This window comes from Hibiscus syriacus, unplaced genomic scaffold, assembly GCF_006381635.1.
Source record: "Hibiscus syriacus cultivar Baekdansim isolate YM2019G1 unplaced genomic scaffold, ASM638163v2 tig00111841_pilon, whole genome shotgun sequence".
Classification (NCBI taxonomy): Eukaryota; Viridiplantae; Streptophyta; class Magnoliopsida; order Malvales; family Malvaceae; genus Hibiscus; species Hibiscus syriacus.
Window position 1 is genome coordinate 2,216,708 of NW_024063196.1, and position 20,262 is coordinate 2,236,969.

The following is a 20,262-nucleotide window of genomic DNA, read 5'->3' on the forward strand; positions in this document are numbered from 1 at the left end:
GAGTGTTATTTCTTTGTTCTAGAATTGTGCAAACATATTTTCCTTGTGAGGTTTTTCTTGTAAGTTTGCAAATTTGTAATCTTCTCTTTGAGAAAAGAGTGTTCTCAAGAATTGAGGTATATTCTTGAGGGAGTTGTAAGGTTATCTCTTTGGCCTCAAAATAAAGAACAAATTAGTGAATTTGTTAGAAAATCCTTAGTGTGGATACCTAAGGTAGTGGATATAGACTTTGGTTGAGAAACTCGAACCACTGTAAATCGCTTTGCAATTACTTTCAATTTTCTGTAAAAGCTTCCACCAAAATTTTTATTGCCAATTCACCCTCCTCTTGGCCGATTCCATCGATCGATTAACTCAATAATTGGTATCAGAGCCTCACTCATTTGAAGGTTTAATCGCCTCTTGAGTCAATTTGGGAAGAGTTACATCGATTATCAAGTCATCAATGGCCTCCGCTTCAAATTACAACTCCGGTCTCGATTCGATGCCCGTCAACAAGCCTCCTTTCTTCAATAGAGCTAACTATGCCTATTGGAAAAATAATGCCTATTGGAAAAATAGGATGATGTACTTCATTCAAGAAAGTGACATGGGAGCATGGAATGCCGTAGAAGAAGGATACATCAAGCCTCTCACTCATCCAAGGTTGTGGAGTGAAGGAGAGACAAAAATGTTCTAGCTCAACTCCAAAGCCATCCATATCATATTTTGTGCTCTTGGACCAGATGAATACGGAAGAGTTTCATCTTGTACAATCGCCAAAGAAATATGGTACAAGCTTTAAGTCACTTATGAAGGTACCGATGAGGTAAAGAAATCTAAAATTAGCATTCTAACGCATAGATATGAAAATTTCAGGATGAAATCAAATGAAGATATCAAAGCTATGACGGATAGATTTTCAACGATTGTCAATGGTCTTAAATCTAGACATTTTATGTTTAGTGTTTGCTTATGTGCTAGATTTCAATCATGTCTTAAAGAATCATATTTACTTGTTGTTAAGAGGATCTTTAGATACCTTAAGGACACACCTAGTATAGGACTTTGGTATCCTAGAGACTCTAGCTTTAGCTTGCATGCCTTCTCAGATGCGGATTATGGAGGATGCAAATTAGATAGGAAAAGCACCTTCGGTACTTGCCAATTCCTTGGAAATATGCTGATTTCGTGGTTTTCAAAGAAACAAAATTATGTTGCATTATCTACCACTAAAGCCGAATACATTTCAGCTGGTAGTTATTGTGCACAAGTTTTATGGATGAAACAACAATTTTTTGATTATGGAATTGAAATATGTACTATTCCTATCAAGTGTGACAATACTAGCGCTATTTGTCTAACTAAAAATCCCATCCAACACTCTAGAACTATGCATATTGAAATTAGACATCACTTCATTAGAGACCATGTCGCTAAGGAAGATGTAGTTCTAGAATTTGTTGATACTTTGCACCAATTAGCGGATATTTTTACAAAGCCTTTAGATAAGAAAAGATTTTGGACACTTAGGAGAGAATTAGGTTTAATTGACCTATCTTCACTTAGTGTTTAAAATAATTTTAGCACTTTTAAGAATAAATGAAAAATGCTTATAATGATAATTTTTGATTGCATTCATTGCTATTAGTTAGAGGCAGTTTATGTTATTTGGTGAAAATTAATTTTATGTTCAAATGTTGTTTAAAGATTAATTTGATTGATTGAACATGATTAATTTTCAATATATGAGTTGCCAATACCACTAGAGCTAATTAATTTAGCATTTTAAGTGTTTAAAACGGATTTTTGACATTTTTGTGCTTCATGCATTGATACACTTAACAGTGCATCGATGCATCCCTTTGAATGTGCATCAATTCATCTTGCTGATGCACCGATGCACGCCTTGAATGTGCATCGATGCACAGGGTCATGCATCGATGCATCCGTCGAGTTTTGGGTTAAAATGCCTCATTTTCTTCATTTTCTCATACCCTAAAACTAAAAACTCTCCCACTGTTCGTCCCTCTCTCACTCTAAATCCTCCTCTTGCTCAAAATCATCGGAAAATCATCAGTTTCTTCGTTCTTTTCATCTTCAAAACCTACTTATATCATTAAATCGTGCAAAACAACTCCTCATCCCTCTCAATCCGAATTTTCAACGTAATATTTCAAAAACCTCTATTTTATTGATTTTTGATTTTAGAACTAGTTTTGATTTTTTCTAGGATGAATATTATATTGGGCATTGATTGTTTGTTGGTTCTAAACTAGATTTTACTACCAATTTCGTAAAAAACAAACAATTTTTCAAGATTTTTCTTTGAATTTCGAACTTAAAAAAATTATTATGATTTCAAAAATTAGTAATATTTTTTTATTTAATTATGTTGTTTTCATGAAAACTATATTATGATTATCAAATATTATTAAATAGTTTTCAAAACATGTCCATTAGGATATGGTTTAGAGAACCTTGAATTATTGAGGACTCAATTGAGTTTTGGGATTGATTGTGCATACAAGTGTTTCAAATTGCAGGTGATATTCCTTATTTCGATTTCTTTTAATCATGTCAAACCCTAAACGACCTAGGTCATCTTTGAGTCGGTCAAACCAAAACCGTCCTCCCGTTCCTCAACCTCCTAATAGCCTATTAGGATCTTGCTTTAATATGTCTGAACGTCAGAGAGAAGAATTGTACCATAGGTATATGAATTCTTTCCAATCTTATAAAATTAGGGAAGAACGTATTCCATCTCTATAAGCCATGATAGACTTTAAATTTGAATACCTCCCGATTCTTAGAACATGGAAGTTTGATAAACTGTTCTCTCTTAAACATGTCATCTTTCATCAATTAGTCTGCATTTTCTATTCTAATGCGGTCTGTATTCAAAACGAAACTCAATGTGGAACTATAGGAATTAGATCCTATCTTTTAGGCCAATATATTAATATTGACCCCGAGACTATAGCTTCAAAATTTGGGTTAGATGACGATGGTGTCTTTGACGAAAAAGAAACTGTGGATTATCCATATCTCCCAAACGGTAGTGTTAGTACCCTTCGATCTCATCACGATCGTTTTCTTCATTTCATGATCTCATGGTGGTTTCAACCATCAGCAGGTAGGTACTCCACACTACGTATTAGAGATTTATGGTAGATGCACTGTATAAAGAATAAGAAGAAAATAAATTTTCCACATATTGTGTTCAGCGAGCTTATCGATACCATAAACATTATCCCGTCCAAACATGTCAAAACCTTAGTTTATGGTTGTCTTCTAAGTAATCTCTTTATCAAACTGGGTCTAGATGTCTCCCTTGACAATCCTATACCACTTCAAAACCTATCAATATCACATCCTTGAAGAAATCAGATTAGAAATCGAATGAGGTAACTGGTTTATGGGCTTTTAAACCCGATAAACAAACTCCGGGAGCTAGTTCATCACGAGCTGCTCTTAGCTCCTCTCGTGCTCCTACTCCTCCTCCGGCTCTGGCTACTGACGATGATCCTGAATTTCAACATCTTATGCAAGACATCGATGATCACGTACCCGATGATGAGCCTGCACCGGAACCATCTTCATAAGAAGATCAAATGCCTTCATATTTTCGTTCATTTTTGGAGACATTTGATTTACGGTATGCGTCCATGGATTCGCGCTTCACATTCATTGAGTCCCAGCTCTCTTTCTTGGGAGCTCGACAACAAGATATGAATGATCGTTTGGATGCACTCACGCTTGAGATGAGAGCTCGTTACCCTTCTCCTCCTCCCGATCCTTCGATGGATGAATAGACTTATCTTGCTTTGATTGTTTTTGGGTTTGAACTTGAATTTAAATTGTTAAAACAGTTTGGGTTGTCTTTCTTTGATTGTTGGATGTTTGTTTGATGGATATTTGAACTTTTATTTCATATTTATTTTGGTTTGTTTCAATATATGCATCATTTACTTTTTAGTTGAAATATGACCAATTTACCATTTCACTTGAATATTGATTATGAACACTAATGGCTAACCACTCTTTTGATCTTTGATCTTTGATCTTAGAAGCTTCAGCTATATTCTATTAAAATGTTTAATCAGTTGGCTATTTTTTCAAAGCTTTCTTTTACTCAGTTTTTGAATCTTTTTGATTTAACAAAAAGGGGAGAAGTGTTAAGTGTTAAAAGTTTTAAAGGGGATAAGTGTTATAGTAAGGGGGAGTAATTTCAAAATTGATTAAAAAACTTATTTTTCAAAGAAAATCTTAAAATTACTCAAGAGGTTTTGTTATATCAAAAAGGGGGAGATTGTTGAAAACATTTTGATATTTCGATATAACAAACTAAGTTTAAATGAATTTTAAGATTTTACAAATGATTTTCTAAAGTATATTCGATTCAATTAATCAAATATCAAATTATTAATCCAAGTCTTTCAAGATCAATTTTAATCCTTACTAAATGTGTAAAATTGTGATTTGTACTTAAACTATTTTTGAAACAATTTTCACAAAGTATTTTGAACCAAAATCAAGCCTAAAATCAAATTTTCAAAGTGATGCACCGATGCACCAATCCATGCATTGATGCACCATGGAATTAAATGAACATCGAATGCATTTTATGCATCAATGCACATACCATACTGATAGTTGCGATATATACAGATCGTTGTCTGCATTATTCCAAATGTCACTAACATAATTGTCATAATATGTGGGACTAAATGGTCATTCCATATTTAGGTATGTTCAATAACTACAAAATGCAATAACTTTAAAGTAATAGGTAAATTTACAATGTAGGTGGTAAAAATAGAATATAATAATGAAAAAATTAATAAACACAAAGATTTGATTCCAACATTTTGTCCAAGTATGATTCCCAAACTTAATAGGTAAAATATACCGGTTTAATGAGAGAATAGGTAAACTTATGTGTCGATATATTTATAACAAATATCGATCCCAAAAATATCGAAACCCATAATTAAAATGTAATAGGTAAATTAACAATGTAACCGGTCTAAATATACCGGTTTTGAGAAAACAGGTGTACAAAAAATATCGACACAAATAAAACAAGTGTCGATACTTTTGGTCCAGAATGTATTTTCAAAACCAAGTGCACTAAAGAGTGTCGATACATTTATAACAAGTGTCGATCCCAAAAACATCGAAACCCATAATTATAATGTAATAGGTAAATTAACAATGTAACCAGTCTAAATATACCGATTTTTGAGAAAACAAGTGTACAAAAAATATCAACACAAATAAAACAAGTATTGATATTTTTGGTCCAGAATGTATTTCAAAACCAAGTTCACTAAAAAGTGTCGATACATTTATAACAAGTGTCGATCCCAAAAACATCGAAACCCATAATTATAATGCAATATGTAAATTAACAATGTAACCGGTCTAAATACACCAGTTTTTGAGAAAACAGGTGTACAAAAAGTATCGACACAAATAAAACAAGTGTCCATACTTTTTGTCCAGAATGTATTTCTATACCAAGTGAACAAAAAGTGTCGATACATTTATAACAAGTATCGATCCCAAAAACATCAAAACCCATAATTATAATGTAATAGGTAAATTAGCAATGTAACCAGTCTAAATATACCGGTTTTTGAGAAAAAAGGTGTACAAAAAGTATCGACACAAATAAAACAAGTATTGATACTTTTGGTCCAAAATGTATTTCTAAACCAAGTGCACGGAAAATTGTCGATACATTTATAACAAGTATCAATCCCAAAAACATCAAAACCCATAATTATAATGTAATAGGTAAATTAATAAAGTAACCGGTCTAAATATACCGGTTTTTGAGAAAACAAGTATACAAAAAGTATCGACATAAATAAAACAAGTGTTGATACTTTTGGTCCATAATATATTTCTAAACCAAGTGCACTAAAAAGTGTCGATACATTTATAACAAGTGTCGATCCCAAAAACATCGAAACCCATAATTATAATGTAATAGGTAAATTAACAATGTAACCGGTCTAAATATACCAGTTTTTGAGAAAACAGGTGTACAAAAAGTATTGACACAAATAAAACAAGTGTCGATACTTTTGGTCCAGAATATATTTCAAATCAAAGTGCACAAAAAGTGTTGATACATTTTTAATAAGTATCGATCCCAAAAACATCGAAACCCATAATTATAATGTAATAGGTAAATTAGCAATGTAACCGGTCTAAATATACCGATTTTTGAGAAAAAAAGGTGTACAAAAAGTATCGACACAAATAAAACAAGTGTTGATACTTTTGGTCCAGAATGTATTTCTAAACCAAGTGCACATAAAAGTGTCGATACATTTATAACAAGTATTGTTGAAAACATTTTGATATTTCGATATAACTAAGTTTAAATAAATTTTAAGATTTTACAAATGATTTTCTAAAGTATATTCGATTCAATTAATCGAATATCAAATTATTACTCGAAGTCTTTCAAGATCAATTTTAATCCTTACTAAATGTGTAAAATTGTGATTTGTACTTAAACTATTTTTGAAACAATTTTCAGAAAGTATTTTGAACCAAAATTAAACCTAAAATCAAATTTTCAAAATGATGCACTGATGCACCAATCCATGCATCGATGCACCATGGAATTAAATGAACATCGAATGCATTTTATGCATCGATGCACATACCATGCATCAATGCACTCAGTGCATTTGATGCATCGATGCACAATACCATGCATCGATGCACTCAGGCTATTTCAAAACATTGAATGCATTTCATGCATCGATGCACTCTTAGTGCACCGATGCACTGAGAGTCCAACGGTCAAAATATTTGAATTTTACACTGATGCACCGATACACCATGGGTATGCATAGATGCACTGACGCTCCCAACTGATTTTATTAATTGTTTTCACACTTAAACGGCTATAATGACTCCACTAATCATCCCCAATGTTCAGAATCATTTGAACGTGTATTTAAACAAGCTTAGAAGCCATTGATCAAAAACAAGAAACATCAAGCAACTAGAATCAAGAGAGAATCAAAGAGAAAGCATCAAACCTCAAGTTTGAGCTTTTCAAGCCTATTTTTCATTCAATATTCATTTTGTTTTCAAGAACACTTATTATTCTCAATTGTATTTATTCTTGAGTGTTATTTCTTTGTTCTAGAATTATGCAAACATATTTGCCTTGTGAGGTTTTTCTTGTAAGTTTGCAAATTTGTAATCTTCTCTTTGAGAAAAGAGTGTTCTCAAGAATTGGGGTATATTCTTGAGGGAGTTGTAAGGTTATATCTTTGGCCTCAAAAGAAAGAACAAATTAGTGAATTTGTTGGAAAATCCTTAGTGTGGATAGCTAAGGTAGTGGACGTAGACTTTGGTTGAGAAAGTCGAACCATTGTAAATCGTTGTGCAATTACTTTCAATTTTCTGCAAAAGCTTCCACCAAAATTTTTATTACCAATTCACCCCCCTCTTGGTCGATTCTATCGATCGATTAACTCAACAAGTATCAATCCCAAAAACATCGAAACCCATAATTATAACGTAATAGGTAAATTAACAATGTAACCGGTCTAAATATACTGGTTTTTGAGAAAACTGTTGTTCAAAAAGTATCGACACAAATAAAACAAGTGTCGATACTTTTCGTCCAGAATATATTTCTAAACCAAGTGCACTGAAAAGTATCGATACATTTATAACAAGTGTCGATCCCAAAAACATAGAAACCCATAATTATAATGTAATAGGTAAATTAACAATGTAACTGGTCTAAATATACCGGTTTATGAGAAAACAGGTATACATAAAGTATCAACACAAATCTAACAAGTGTCGATACTTTTTGTCCAGAGTGTATTTTAAAAACCAAGTGCAGGAAAAGGTGTCGATACATTTATAACAAGTATCGATCCTAATAACATCAAAACCCAAAATTTTAATGTAATAGGTCATTTTGCAATGTAACCGGTATAAATATACCGGTTTAATTTGAAAACAGGTCACCATAATATATTGACACATTATTAACTTGTGTCGATACCTTTTTAAATTACTCGTTTTTTTTCATTCATTATTTATATGATACAAACTCCAAATCGAAAAACCCTAAACCTAAAAGCAGAAGAGAACTCATCGACTCCGACGAATACCAACGTTCATAACTGTTACGATAAGATATTCAGGTAGATTTGTCGATATTTTGCCATAAATTAGAGTTTGTTTGATTTGCAGATTGGTCTTTTTTTTCCTTAATGTGTTTTTGTTCCAATGTAACAACATCCACACCCAAAATGGCTCCAAAACGTCAGTGTCAGAAGCGGGGTCTTTCTCAAAGCTCTTCTCAACCCACCTGTTCCCAACCCAGCTCTTCTCAACCACAACCTCATTCTCAAACGATCGCCCCTTATGAGGAAATCAGGTTGTTCGAAACTGACAAATTTAGATCCGATGCGGAGAAAGAAAGATGGCAAAAGAGTTTTAAAGTAAGGAAGATTCGTCCCGAACGTCTCATTGACTTGGGTTCCTTGTTTAATGAAAAATATGATTTTAGTTTTAAATCTACGTTTACATCTTGGGGTTGGCTTGAATTCCTTGGTGTAGAACCAAAATATTACCCCAACCTAGTTAGAGTATTCTACAACAATGTTTCCTTCGTGTATGAGCCTAATAAGAGTAATATAATAGGAATTAATACCCATGTCATGGGGAAGGATATATATATATATCTCCGGAAACTATTGCGAAGGGTTTAGGTGTAGCGAATAAATGAGATTCAGATAAAAATGATGTAGATTAGTCTGCAATTAAACGGGTTGCTAGAAATAGCCCAATTCACCTAGATCTAGAGTCGAGAGTGTTTCACAAAATGCTGACTCGGTTTATTCGGCCTAGTGGGGGAAAACATTCAATGATTCGAGACAATGATTATTGGTGGATAGCAAAGTATAAATCCAAACCCAAAACGGCTCCAAACATTGTTAAACTAATTTTTGATACAATTGTATATATAGTCACAAAGGGAACATCAATTTCAACTTCACTACCATATGGATGTGTCATCACCCATCTGTTGAATAAGAAAGAAGTTTATTTTTTGTTTGACTCCCCTATTTGATTAACCCGCAAGATTGACATGTTATTTATTAAAAAACAGGGATATGATTTTGTTGAAAAAGTCATTTGGAAGCATGTCAAGGATGTCGAATTAGATCTAGAGAGGGAGGACAATGAAGACGACCAACCAATGGGAGACGCAATGAAGCTCCAGAAGCTTTAGAAGCTCAAGTTGGACAGGATGTCACAATTACGATAGTGATGAAATACATGGTCAATTTTCGGGAGCATATTGATTCCCTTGTGAGCGGAATGCGAGCCGATATTTCATCATTACGCGATGAAGTCTCCATGTTGTATGATGAATTACGGCAACGACATCAAACGAGTTAGGTAATTAATTATTTATGTTTCTAAACATTTACACGTTCTAAAATTTATTTTATTTTCTTTTAACAGATGTGGACAACCAAGCGGTCAATGAAGATGACGATGAAGATGAAGATGATGATGATGATCCAAACAAGTATATCGTGTCTGCAATGCCGCCTGCAAGAAAACTAGTAATTTTTTATGTCAATGGTGTCTTTGCCTACATCCCAAGACATCCAGAAGGTTTCAATTCTGTTAGTTTGTATCCATTATTTTAACATATAAGCGTACAACTTTAACCTCATTTTCTTCATGTTGCAGATGTTATCCTCAGAAATGGATTATATGAATTTATGCAATTTTGTTTACAGAATTTTGTTGTTGCCATTTGGTCATCCAAGATGAGGTTAGAACTATTGAGCAATTCAAATTACTATAGCCAAAATCGTTAATATACAATTAAATATTAACATTCAAACTTGATTACAATATCAAGCATAACATGAACGTGTACTTAATAAACTACGTTTGTTCTCTGACCACTATCTATTCGTTTGGGTAAGATGATTGTCATTACACTTTGCTAACTTTAATTTGTCTAAGATTCCTACATATTTATGTTCAACTGTTTGTAAACAGGATCAAAGTAAGTGCAAAACAGAAGATAAGTTTACCTACTGTAAAGATCTCAATGATGTTTGGAACGAGTTTACTGATTTTAACGCCCTACATCCAGAAGGTTTCAATTCTGTTAATTTGTATCCATTATTTTAACATATAAGCGTACAACTTTAATCTCATTTTCTTCATGTTGCAGATGTTATCCTCAGAAATGGATTATATGAATTTATGTAATTTTGTTTACAGAATTTTATTGTTGCCATTTGGTCATCCAAGATGGGGTTAAAACTATTGAGCAACTCAAATTACTATAGCCAAAATCATTAATATAAAATTAAATGTTAACATTCAAACTTGATTACAATCTCAGGCATAACATGAACGTGTACTTGATAAACTACGTTTGTTCTCTGACCACTTTCTATTTGTTTGGGTAAGATGATTGTCATTACACTTTGCTAACTTTAATTTGTCTAAGATTCCTACATATTTATGTTCGACTGTTTGTAAACAAGATCAAAGTAAGTGCAAAATAGAAGATAAGTTTACCTACTATAAAGATCTCAATGATGTTTGGAACGAGTTTACTGATTTTAACGCCCTAAATACACTGTTGGTCGATGATTCACCACGAAAAATGATTCATAATCTGGTAAGTTACATTCATGCCATATTTTCATAGTTAAACAGTTGTTCATAGATTGATTGATTAACAATTTATGTTTTTTATTAGATAAACAATTACATATGTCCACATTCTTTCGACGCTGCTTCCCATTCAGACGACGATGCTCTAAGTATGACACAAATTTATTCCTGATTATGCTCATTTAGTTTCTTGTTAGTAAAATTCCACTTGATTAGTTTGATAATTGAAATTATTTATTTATGTCCTCATAAAAAAGTGGTAAAATACGCGAGTATTTGGAAAATTTGTTGAAGGCGCCTAATGTTCCGGATTTCATTAGCGATAACCCTTTTCCATCGGATTAATTTCGTTGTAGGTACATTATTTGAACATTGTTATATATAAATTTGTTGTGTATGTATGTTTTTGTTTGATTATATTCTGTGTATATTTTCATTACATTCAAAGAAACTAAATCATATAACACAGTAACTGTGTCTTTTAATATGAATATTACATTATAACATGTGACTTATACAGTAAATATTCCATTCGGATGGGTCTATCCATCTCTTCCATGTGACAAGTGTGACAACCCCATCAACTCACAACTCAGCTTTGTACTGAATCAATATTGTCTTTTACCGGCTTTATGGTTCATAATGTATGGTAATGGAACAGTATGAATCAATTATGCAATTTCCATGTTCAATTTAACATGGCATTTCATTTTCATTTCATTTATAATTAGAGTTTGAATTTAAATTTCAATTTGAGTTTGAATTTAAATGTAAATTTCGGCTTCACTATAAATATTAGCTCTAAACCGAAATTCCATCCATCCAAAAAATAACTTACTCAATGGATGCATCGGGAGAAAACATCAAATTCTATTTCTAAGGTAACAACTTACCTTTTTCAAATATCAACACTAGTGATAATGTGCATAATGAATTTGTTTTATTCATTCGTGTCGATACATGTTGTCCATAATGTTTTTCCAAACCAAGTGCACGAAAAAAGTGTCGATACATTTATAACAAGTGTCGATACTAAAAACATCGAAACACATATATATAATGTAATAGGTAAAATAACAATGTAACAGGCCTAAATATACCGGTTTTTGAGAAAAAAGGTATACATAAAGTATCGACACAAATCCAACAAGTGTCGATATTTTTTCTCCAGTATTTTCCAAACCAAGTGCATGACAAAGTGTCGATACATTTATAACAAGTTTCGATACTAAAAACATCGAAACACATAGATATAATGTAATAGGTAAAATAACAATGTAACCGGCCTAAATATACCAGTTTTTGAGAAAACAAGTATACATAAAGTATCGACACAAATCCAACAAGTGTCGATATTTTTTGTCCAGAGTGTATTTGAAAAACCAAGTGCACAACAAAGTGTCGATACATTTATAACAAGTGTCGATCCCAAAAACATCGAAACCCATAATTATAATATAATAGGTAAAATAAAAATGTAACCAGTCTAAATATATTGGTTTATGAGAAAACATGTATACATAAAGTATCGACACAAATCCAACAAGTGTCGATACTTTTTGTCCAGAGTGTATTTTAAAAACCAAATGCACAACAAAGTATCGATACATTTATAACAAGTGTCGATCCCAAAAACTTGGAAACTCATAATTATAATGTAATTGGTAAAATAAAAATTTAAGCGGTCTAAATATACCGGTTTATGAGAAAACATGTATACATAAATTATCGACACAAATCCAACAAGTGTCGATACTTTTTGTCCAGAATGTATTTTCCAAACCAAGTGCACAAAAAAGTGTCGATACATTTATAACATGTGTTGATCCCAAATACATTGAAACCTATAATTATAATGTAATAGGTCACTTTACAATGTAACCGGTTTAAATTTACCGGTTTTATGAGAAAATAGGTCAAAATAATGTATCGACACTTTATTTATTTGTGTCGATACTTTTTATCCATAATGAATTCCCAAACTATGTGCACGCTTAAAGTGTCGATATATTTATTAAAAGTATCGACCCCAAATACATCAAGACCAAAAATTATAATGTAATAGGTCACTTTACAATGTAACCGGTTTAAATTTATCGGTTTTATGAGCAAATAGGTCTATATAATGTAGCAATACTTTGTACATTTGTGTCGATACTTTATGTCCATAATGAATGCCAACTGATGTCCACGTATAAAGTTTCGATACATTTATAAAAAGTATCGACCCCAAATACATACATTTATAAAAAGTATCGACCCCAAATACATCGAGATCGGAAATTATAATGTAATAGGTCAATTTACAATGTAACCGGTTGAAATTTACCGATGTTAATAGAAAATAGGTCAACATAATGTGTCGACACTTTTTAAATTCGTGTCGATACTTTTTAAAATTACGCGTGTTTTTTTCCCTTCATTATTTATATACAAAACTCAAATTGAAAAACCCTAAAGGTAGATAACTCTTCCACTCCGACGGCGATGACCTTTAAATGGAGCCCCAATGTATCAATATTAAAGAAAATCGAAAGCGACCAGTAAGTATCAATGTATTCATGTAATTGTTCTTGAAATGGTAATTGGATTCAAGTTTTTAAGAACTTTTAATTGATTACAAATTTCAAATCTCTACAGTCTGACTGAATGCAAAATGATGAAGGAAGCTCATAATCATGTTGAGTGCATAGCCAATAAAACACCCTTTCAGGGTCTAAATGGTAAGATAGAAATTGGTAAGATAAACTTCTTTTGAGGGTTTAGGGATTGAATCCCTACAAAGTAAGGAGTACATGATTGAACATTACATTAAATAGTTGTATTCAGTTGTTGAAGAATTATTTTTAATTTTATACAAATATAGTTGTAATCTTCAAACATGAACTCCTTACGTTGGAGGGATTCAGTCCCTAAACCCCCAAATGAAGCTTGCCTTACCAATTCCTAGCTGACCATTTGGACCCCCAGGTTTTATTGGCTATGCAGCCAACATGATTAACCTGGATAATCTGAAGTTGATAGCGGATGGAAACGATCGGTTCTAGAGGGGCAACTAGTGATTTTGTAAGTGGAATTAAAAATAAGTTTACGGTTAAATTATTAAAAGTCGTAGATTAAATGTTGTGGTTTACAATACTTAACGTACTGACAATTTGAATGTGAATGTAATTATGTATAAGATGAGAAACGTTAGCAATAATAATAGGTTGTTGTACATGTTTCTTATACACAGTATGAGTCATGTTGATACTTATGATATATGGAGATCGTTCTATGTATTATTCCAAATGTCTCTAACATCATGTGCTGGACTGAATAACTATTCCATTCCGTCTTCAAAAAAATCAGTTGAAGTAGATTGCGTGCTTGTATTCAAACCCAGCTTGACTTGAGGACATGTTAGTTTATTATGTCTCTCACTGTTGCAGAACCCACATTGCCTAATTTTCTTCTTGACCTTGTTCTTTGTTACTTCTTTTCGCTTGCGTTGTTTTCGTTGAGGGTCGCGAACGTTGTTTAATACACTACTCCAATTGACCGAATCATTCAAACCAAATGAGTTCTCAAATTCTTCTGTTAGTCTTTTCATCTCATCTCTTGAGGTTTTGAAAGACGCGTCTGTCTTTGATGCAACATAGCATAACATACTTGCTGTTGCACGTAGAGAAGCAAACCTTGCCATTTGCATTATTTTTGGAGGCACATTCAAATCAACAAAACTGGGTGCAGAAGCCTTCGCATCCTTAGTCCACCTACTTTGAATCAAAGACCTGTGTAAATATGTGTAATCCAAGTGCTTCAAAACGTGAAGTTGATGGTGACATGGAAGTCAAACGATCTTGAATTTTTTGTATGAGCAATTTAGGGTTTTCGTACGAGAATCAAAACTAATTTCAAATGTCCTATTTTTTTCTTTGTACTTTTTCAAATAAAAATATTGACATTCATCTGATAAGGACTGAATCTCTTCCTGAATCTGGTACAATGTCTCCCGTTGAAGTTCTTCTTAGAACGCATGAAAAGATTCACGCGTAAAAATCTCAGAATTATGACTTTCAAATTCAACTAGTTTTGTGATCTAGAAAGGCTTCGTCTGGGAACTTAAGTAATCCACTTTCAACTCGTTCAGACGCATTCTACTAATTCCATCTTCAATTGCACGAACAACATCTAAATAAGTCTTCTTGTGTTTTAGTGCAATTGCGAGTGAAGCATTCATAGACTCACACCTTTGTATTGAGCGAATATTAGCAAAGAAATGACCGGTTAGATATGGTTGTGCCCATAAGTGCCGAGTATTTTCCTTCTCAATCACCCATGGATGCTTTTCGACGTTGAATTCTGAAACAATTGAACGCCATTGAATATCAAATTCGTCGGTTATCCACCAGGAAGCCATGCATTTTGAGAATGCTGCTGTAAATTTTAGGTCACCAATGTTATCTTGTGCATTGTGAGAAAAATGCCAAGAACATAATATGTGCTTAGCATTAGGGATAATAGATTTGATACCCTCTGCATTGCCCTATCCCCATCGATGACAACTGAAATAGGTGATTTGTTCATCATGGCTTCTAAAAAATTATGTAGCACCCACTCGAAAGATTGGGATGTCTCATCAGCGATTATGGCAGTAGTAAACACAATTGTGTTATGGTGATGATTGACATCGACAATAGGCATAATTGGTCGACCATACAAATTATCTTTGTACGTTGTGTCGAACGCAATTAAATCACTGAAGCTTGATCACGTGAAGAGAAGAGCTTACTAACCAATATGTCATATTCATCAACATTATGTACTTCATGGCATTCATCGGTTGGCTTAACATTGTCTGCATCAGTATGATCTATGGTAAAAATTTTGTTGTGCAATTTCAGTGGTCCCAACAGGAGTTGATGGAGATGTAAGTAAAGGTTCATTGAACAACATGTTTCAGTGGTGCTTTCAATAGGATGTGGTATTGGTAGTGGTAGTTGAAGGGCGGGTACAACATTAAATTTGCAGGACATATTCAGGTATGTACAATAACTACAACATTCAATAACTTTAAAGTAATAGGTAAAATTACAATGTAGGTGGTAAAAATATATCTTTTTAATGACAAAATTAGTAAACACAAAGATTTGTTTCGATACATATGTAAACATATGTGTCGATACATTTTCCAAAAGTATTGATCCCAAAAACATTGAAACAAATAATTATAATGTAATAGGTAAATTAACAATGTAACCAGTATACATATACCGGTTAATTATAAAACAGGTCAACATAATGTATCGATACTATTATAATTTGTGTCGATACTTATTGTCTAGAATGAATGGCCAAACGACAGGCACGCATAAAGTGTCGATACATTCACAATGTAAGCGGTAGAAATATACCGGGTTAATGAGAGAATAGGTTAACATAAAGTATCGACACTTTTAAATTTGTGTCGATACATTTGTCCAGACGAGGTGTACGCATAAACTGTCGATACATTTATAAAAAGTATCGATCCCAATACATTTAAATCGATAATTATTAACAGGTTACAATATAACCGGTAAAAATATACCGGTTAATTAGCAAATATGTCTACATCATGTATCAACACTCTTTAAATATGTGTCGATATTTTTTTCCAAAATGAAAGTACAAACAGGTGCACGCATAAAGTGTCGATATATTTAAAATTGTATCGATCCCAAAAACATCGAAACCGATAATTATAATGTAATATGTCAATTTACAATGTAACCGGTTGAAATTTATCGGTGTTATGAAAAAATAGGTCAATATAAGCGCTACCTATTACATTATAGAAGCGCTACCTAATATGTTATTGTACTTGATAATATTTCCGGTTAAATGTCTATTTTATTATATAAGCGCTACTTATTACATTATATAAGCGCTACCTAATATGTTATTGTGCTTGATAATATTTCCGGTTAAATGATATAACATAACCGGTCTAAATTTTAATCGGTCATTTCTTTAACCAGTCACACCATTTTTTATCCGTTTTTAGGCGCCGCACATCAGAAGTTCCCTAAATATCTCCTTTCAAAATTTGTACAATTACCTATCAGACTATCATGTACAAATAAAACTTGAAATATATGAATTTTCGTAACCTACAAAAAAATAAAATTTAAATTCAGTTAAATTTGATAAAGCTTATCCTGAAAATATTAAAACAATTATATTTATATTCTCTTACCTTTCTATTGTAAATAGTTTATAATTTCCCTCTAAAAATATTATTCCCCAATTAGTTACCCAGAACAACACCTAAAATAAGTCTCCTGGAAAATTTACAGTGCGTCACCTTAATATAAGGCTAAAATAAGGCTCTCCGGGAAGTTCTATAGTGTGTCTCTTTAATATAAGTCTAAAATAAGGCGCTATCGATTTTGTTATTGTTTAAATAATAAAATCGATAAAAAAATTACCTAAAATATTATTATTTTTACCTAAAGCATTATTTTTTTACATTTTTGGTAAAAATGCCCAATAATAATAAAATTGATAGCGCCTAATAATATTTCCGGTCATTTTTTACTAAAATTTGATAAAACGTCCAATAATAACAAAATTGATAGCCCATAATAATATTTTCGATTATTTTTTATAGGTTTTATCATTTAAACAACAATAAAACTAATAACATTTTTTTTTAATTGTATATTAATATTAGCGCACGTGAGTGTCCCCTCTTTCACTACCCTCCAACCAAACCCTTATTAATAAACCCCCATTCTTTGAAAATTATCACTAGTCTTCAACCTTCTTACGGAACCTCTCCAAGTCTCCTCCTCCACCGCCGCCGTCACCACCAAAATATTACCCTTCCCATCTCCAAATCTGAATCCCTAATTCCGAAAATCCAATCTTTTCTTGTTCCAAATGTCACACCTTGACAACATTCCTTCCACTCCTGGTAAACACAAACCCGACAAAGCTTTCCGCTTCCACTCCTCCGCCGCATCCTCCTCCCTTTCCAAACTAACTCTTTATTCCACCGTTTTCCTTTCTGTCCTCCTTATTTTCCTCCTACTTTCCTCCCCATCCTCCACACCATCAACGCGCCGCCACCTCTCTACTGGGACCCAACACACCCCAGTCTCTCTTTCCCACAAAGTAATCCGCAAATCGGCCCGTCCTCGCTCCACCACCGGCCATACCGTTCTTGTGACAGGCGCCGCTGGCTTTGTCGGTAGCCATGTATCCCTAGCTCTTAAACGTCGTGGAGACGGTGTCCTCGGCCTCGACAACTTTAACCATTATTACGATCCAACCCTGAAAAGGGCACGCGAAAAAATCCTTGAAAAGGCTGGGGTTTTTATTGTCGAAGGCGACATCAACGACCGGGGTCTTCTTCAACAACTCTTCGATGCCGTCGTGTTCACTCACGTTATGCATTTAGCAGCACAGGCAGGTGTTCGTTACGCTATGCAAAGTCCAGGATCTTATATTCATAGCAACATTGCTGGATTTGTGAACTTACTGGAAGTTTTGAAATCGGTCAACCCTCAACCGGCGATTATCTGGGCATCTTCGAGTTCTGTCTACGGGTTGAATTCTAAGGTACCATTTTCAGAGAAAGATAGAACTGATCAACCTGCTAGTTTATATGCTGCTACAAAGAAAGCTGGTGAGGAAATTGCACATACATATAATCATATTTATGGACTTTCAATAACTGGATTGCGATTTTTCACGGTTTATGGTCCATGGGGTCGGCCTGATATGGCGTATTTCTTTTTTACTAGAGATATAATGAAGGGTAAAACGATCGATGTGTATGAATCGCCAGATAAGGGTAGTGTGGCTAGAGATTTTACTTATATAGATGATATAGTGAAAGGATGTTTGGGAGCGTTGGATACAGCAAAGAAGAGTACGGGGGGTGGGGGAAAGAAGAGAGAACCAGCACAGTTCAGGATTTTTAATTTGGGGAATACTTCGCCTGTACCTGTGAGTAGGCTTGTTAGTATATTGGAGAAGCTTTTAAAGGTGAAAGTTAAGAAGAAAGTTGTGCCATTGCCAAGAAATGGTGATGTGGAGTTTACACACGCCAATATTACCTTAGCGATGAAGGAGCTTGGTTATAAGCCCACAACTGATTTGGAGGCAGGGTTGAAGAAGTTTGTGAAATGGTACCTCAGTTTTTATTCGGGGTCAAAGAAGAAGAGCTCTTGGTGAACTTTCTCAATCTTTCTTTTTCCTTTTTGTTCATTTGGATTACTTTTATTGTGTCCATTTTGTGGTTTATCCAGCATATATAGTTCATTGTATGCTTGATATAATCATGCAAGTGGGGGTAGCATTCCGAGAGGAACTACTTTACATGTCGAGTGGGCATTTTCTCTTGGACGCTAGCAGCATTTTAGTTGTTATGCCACATGTTTCTTCCTTCTTTCTAGGAAGGTTCTTTTAGCAGTTTAAGCATTGTACAGTTCATGACTGATGGATCAAAAAAATGTTGTGATTGCTGGTTATTATTTACTCAACGTACAGTTATTTCAATAATTTTGCATCTGCCGCAAGTGCTTTTAACTGATATTGTCTCTGAGTTCCCCTGGTTTTTGCCTGCCCTGTTTTTGATGGCAGGTCTTGAAGATGGATGATGTTATGCTTGTTCTGCCTCTTTTATTATTACTGTTTCTATACCAGAATTTCATCTGAGGTAAAAGTAACATTTACTTGACTTCTGGAATGTTGTCCTAATTCCCGAGTTATATAGCATGCTGCTTAAGTATGGAAAAAACACTATTTTTTGCTTCTCCATGAGGTTGCTGTAGTTTTTTAGCTTAGCAATAAATTGAATCTACATGTTTGATTTCTCTGTTGGTTATGCAGTACCTGTGCAGCTAGGCTTCCCCGGAATTGCAGGCCTAGGCTATATCTTTGTAATGCGTAAAAGTCATGGTGTTTGAATTTTTGCAATGCTTAAAATAATCTGATTGTTGCGAGAGAGTATTTGCTAGATGTTTGTTTACAGGACTCAACTGTCTGAGTATATATCTCAAGTGTTTTTACTTGGTTAGGAACAGCTTATATATCCTCGGGAGCTCTCTCTATCTACTCCTTTTGTTTTTTCTTCAACATAATAGATTTGTTTCTTCTCCTTTGTTGAATCAAATCGTACGTGTTTTGGTCTGCTGATATTCTAAATGTGAAAAGACTTACTGATATACATTATAGTATCCATGCCTTGCAGGTCAAATTCTTTTCATTTACATAGCATCCATTGTATTGTTCTAACCAATATTGGCATTGTGTTGTATATTCATCTATCTATATGTTGAAAATTATCTTATCATTGCAGACTATTGTTGAAAGCCTGATTAAAATGGTGTAAAAGAATTGTGAAATATCATTCGATCATATGTGGGGTCGCATAAGAAATGGAGGGGTCCATTTATCAATCGATCATAGTTTTTTAGTTTAGGGTGATTACAAGGTAATATTTATTCAAAATCTTTCTTAGTTATCAACAACACACACTTTGTATTCGCAACTGTTAAGGATTTGAAACAATCAATTTTATCTTTTTATTAGCAATCATCCATT

General features: G+C 33.5%; 1 protein-coding gene across 1 annotated transcript; it reads left to right on the plus strand.

Annotated features, from left to right (window-relative positions):
* The first annotated feature begins 2,649 nt into the window (after positions 1-2,649).
* Positions 2,650-19,245, plus strand: LOC120171984 (UDP-glucuronate 4-epimerase 5-like). The gene is made up of 3 exons (XM_039179573.1): positions 2,650-2,660; positions 4,415-4,419; positions 17,548-19,245. The coding sequence occupies exon 3, from the start codon at positions 17,593-17,595 to the stop codon at positions 18,889-18,891; it is 1,299 nt and encodes a 432-aa protein (XP_039035504.1). The 5' UTR covers positions 2,650-2,660; positions 4,415-4,419; positions 17,548-17,592; the 3' UTR covers positions 18,892-19,245.
* The last annotated feature ends 1,017 nt before the right edge of the window (positions 19,246-20,262 follow it).

What these genes read in the sequence shown, in the direction of transcription:
- LOC120171984 (XM_039179573.1), top strand. Translation starts at nt 17,593, where the DNA reads ATGTCACACCTTGACAACATTCCTTCCACTCCTGGTAAACACAAACCC.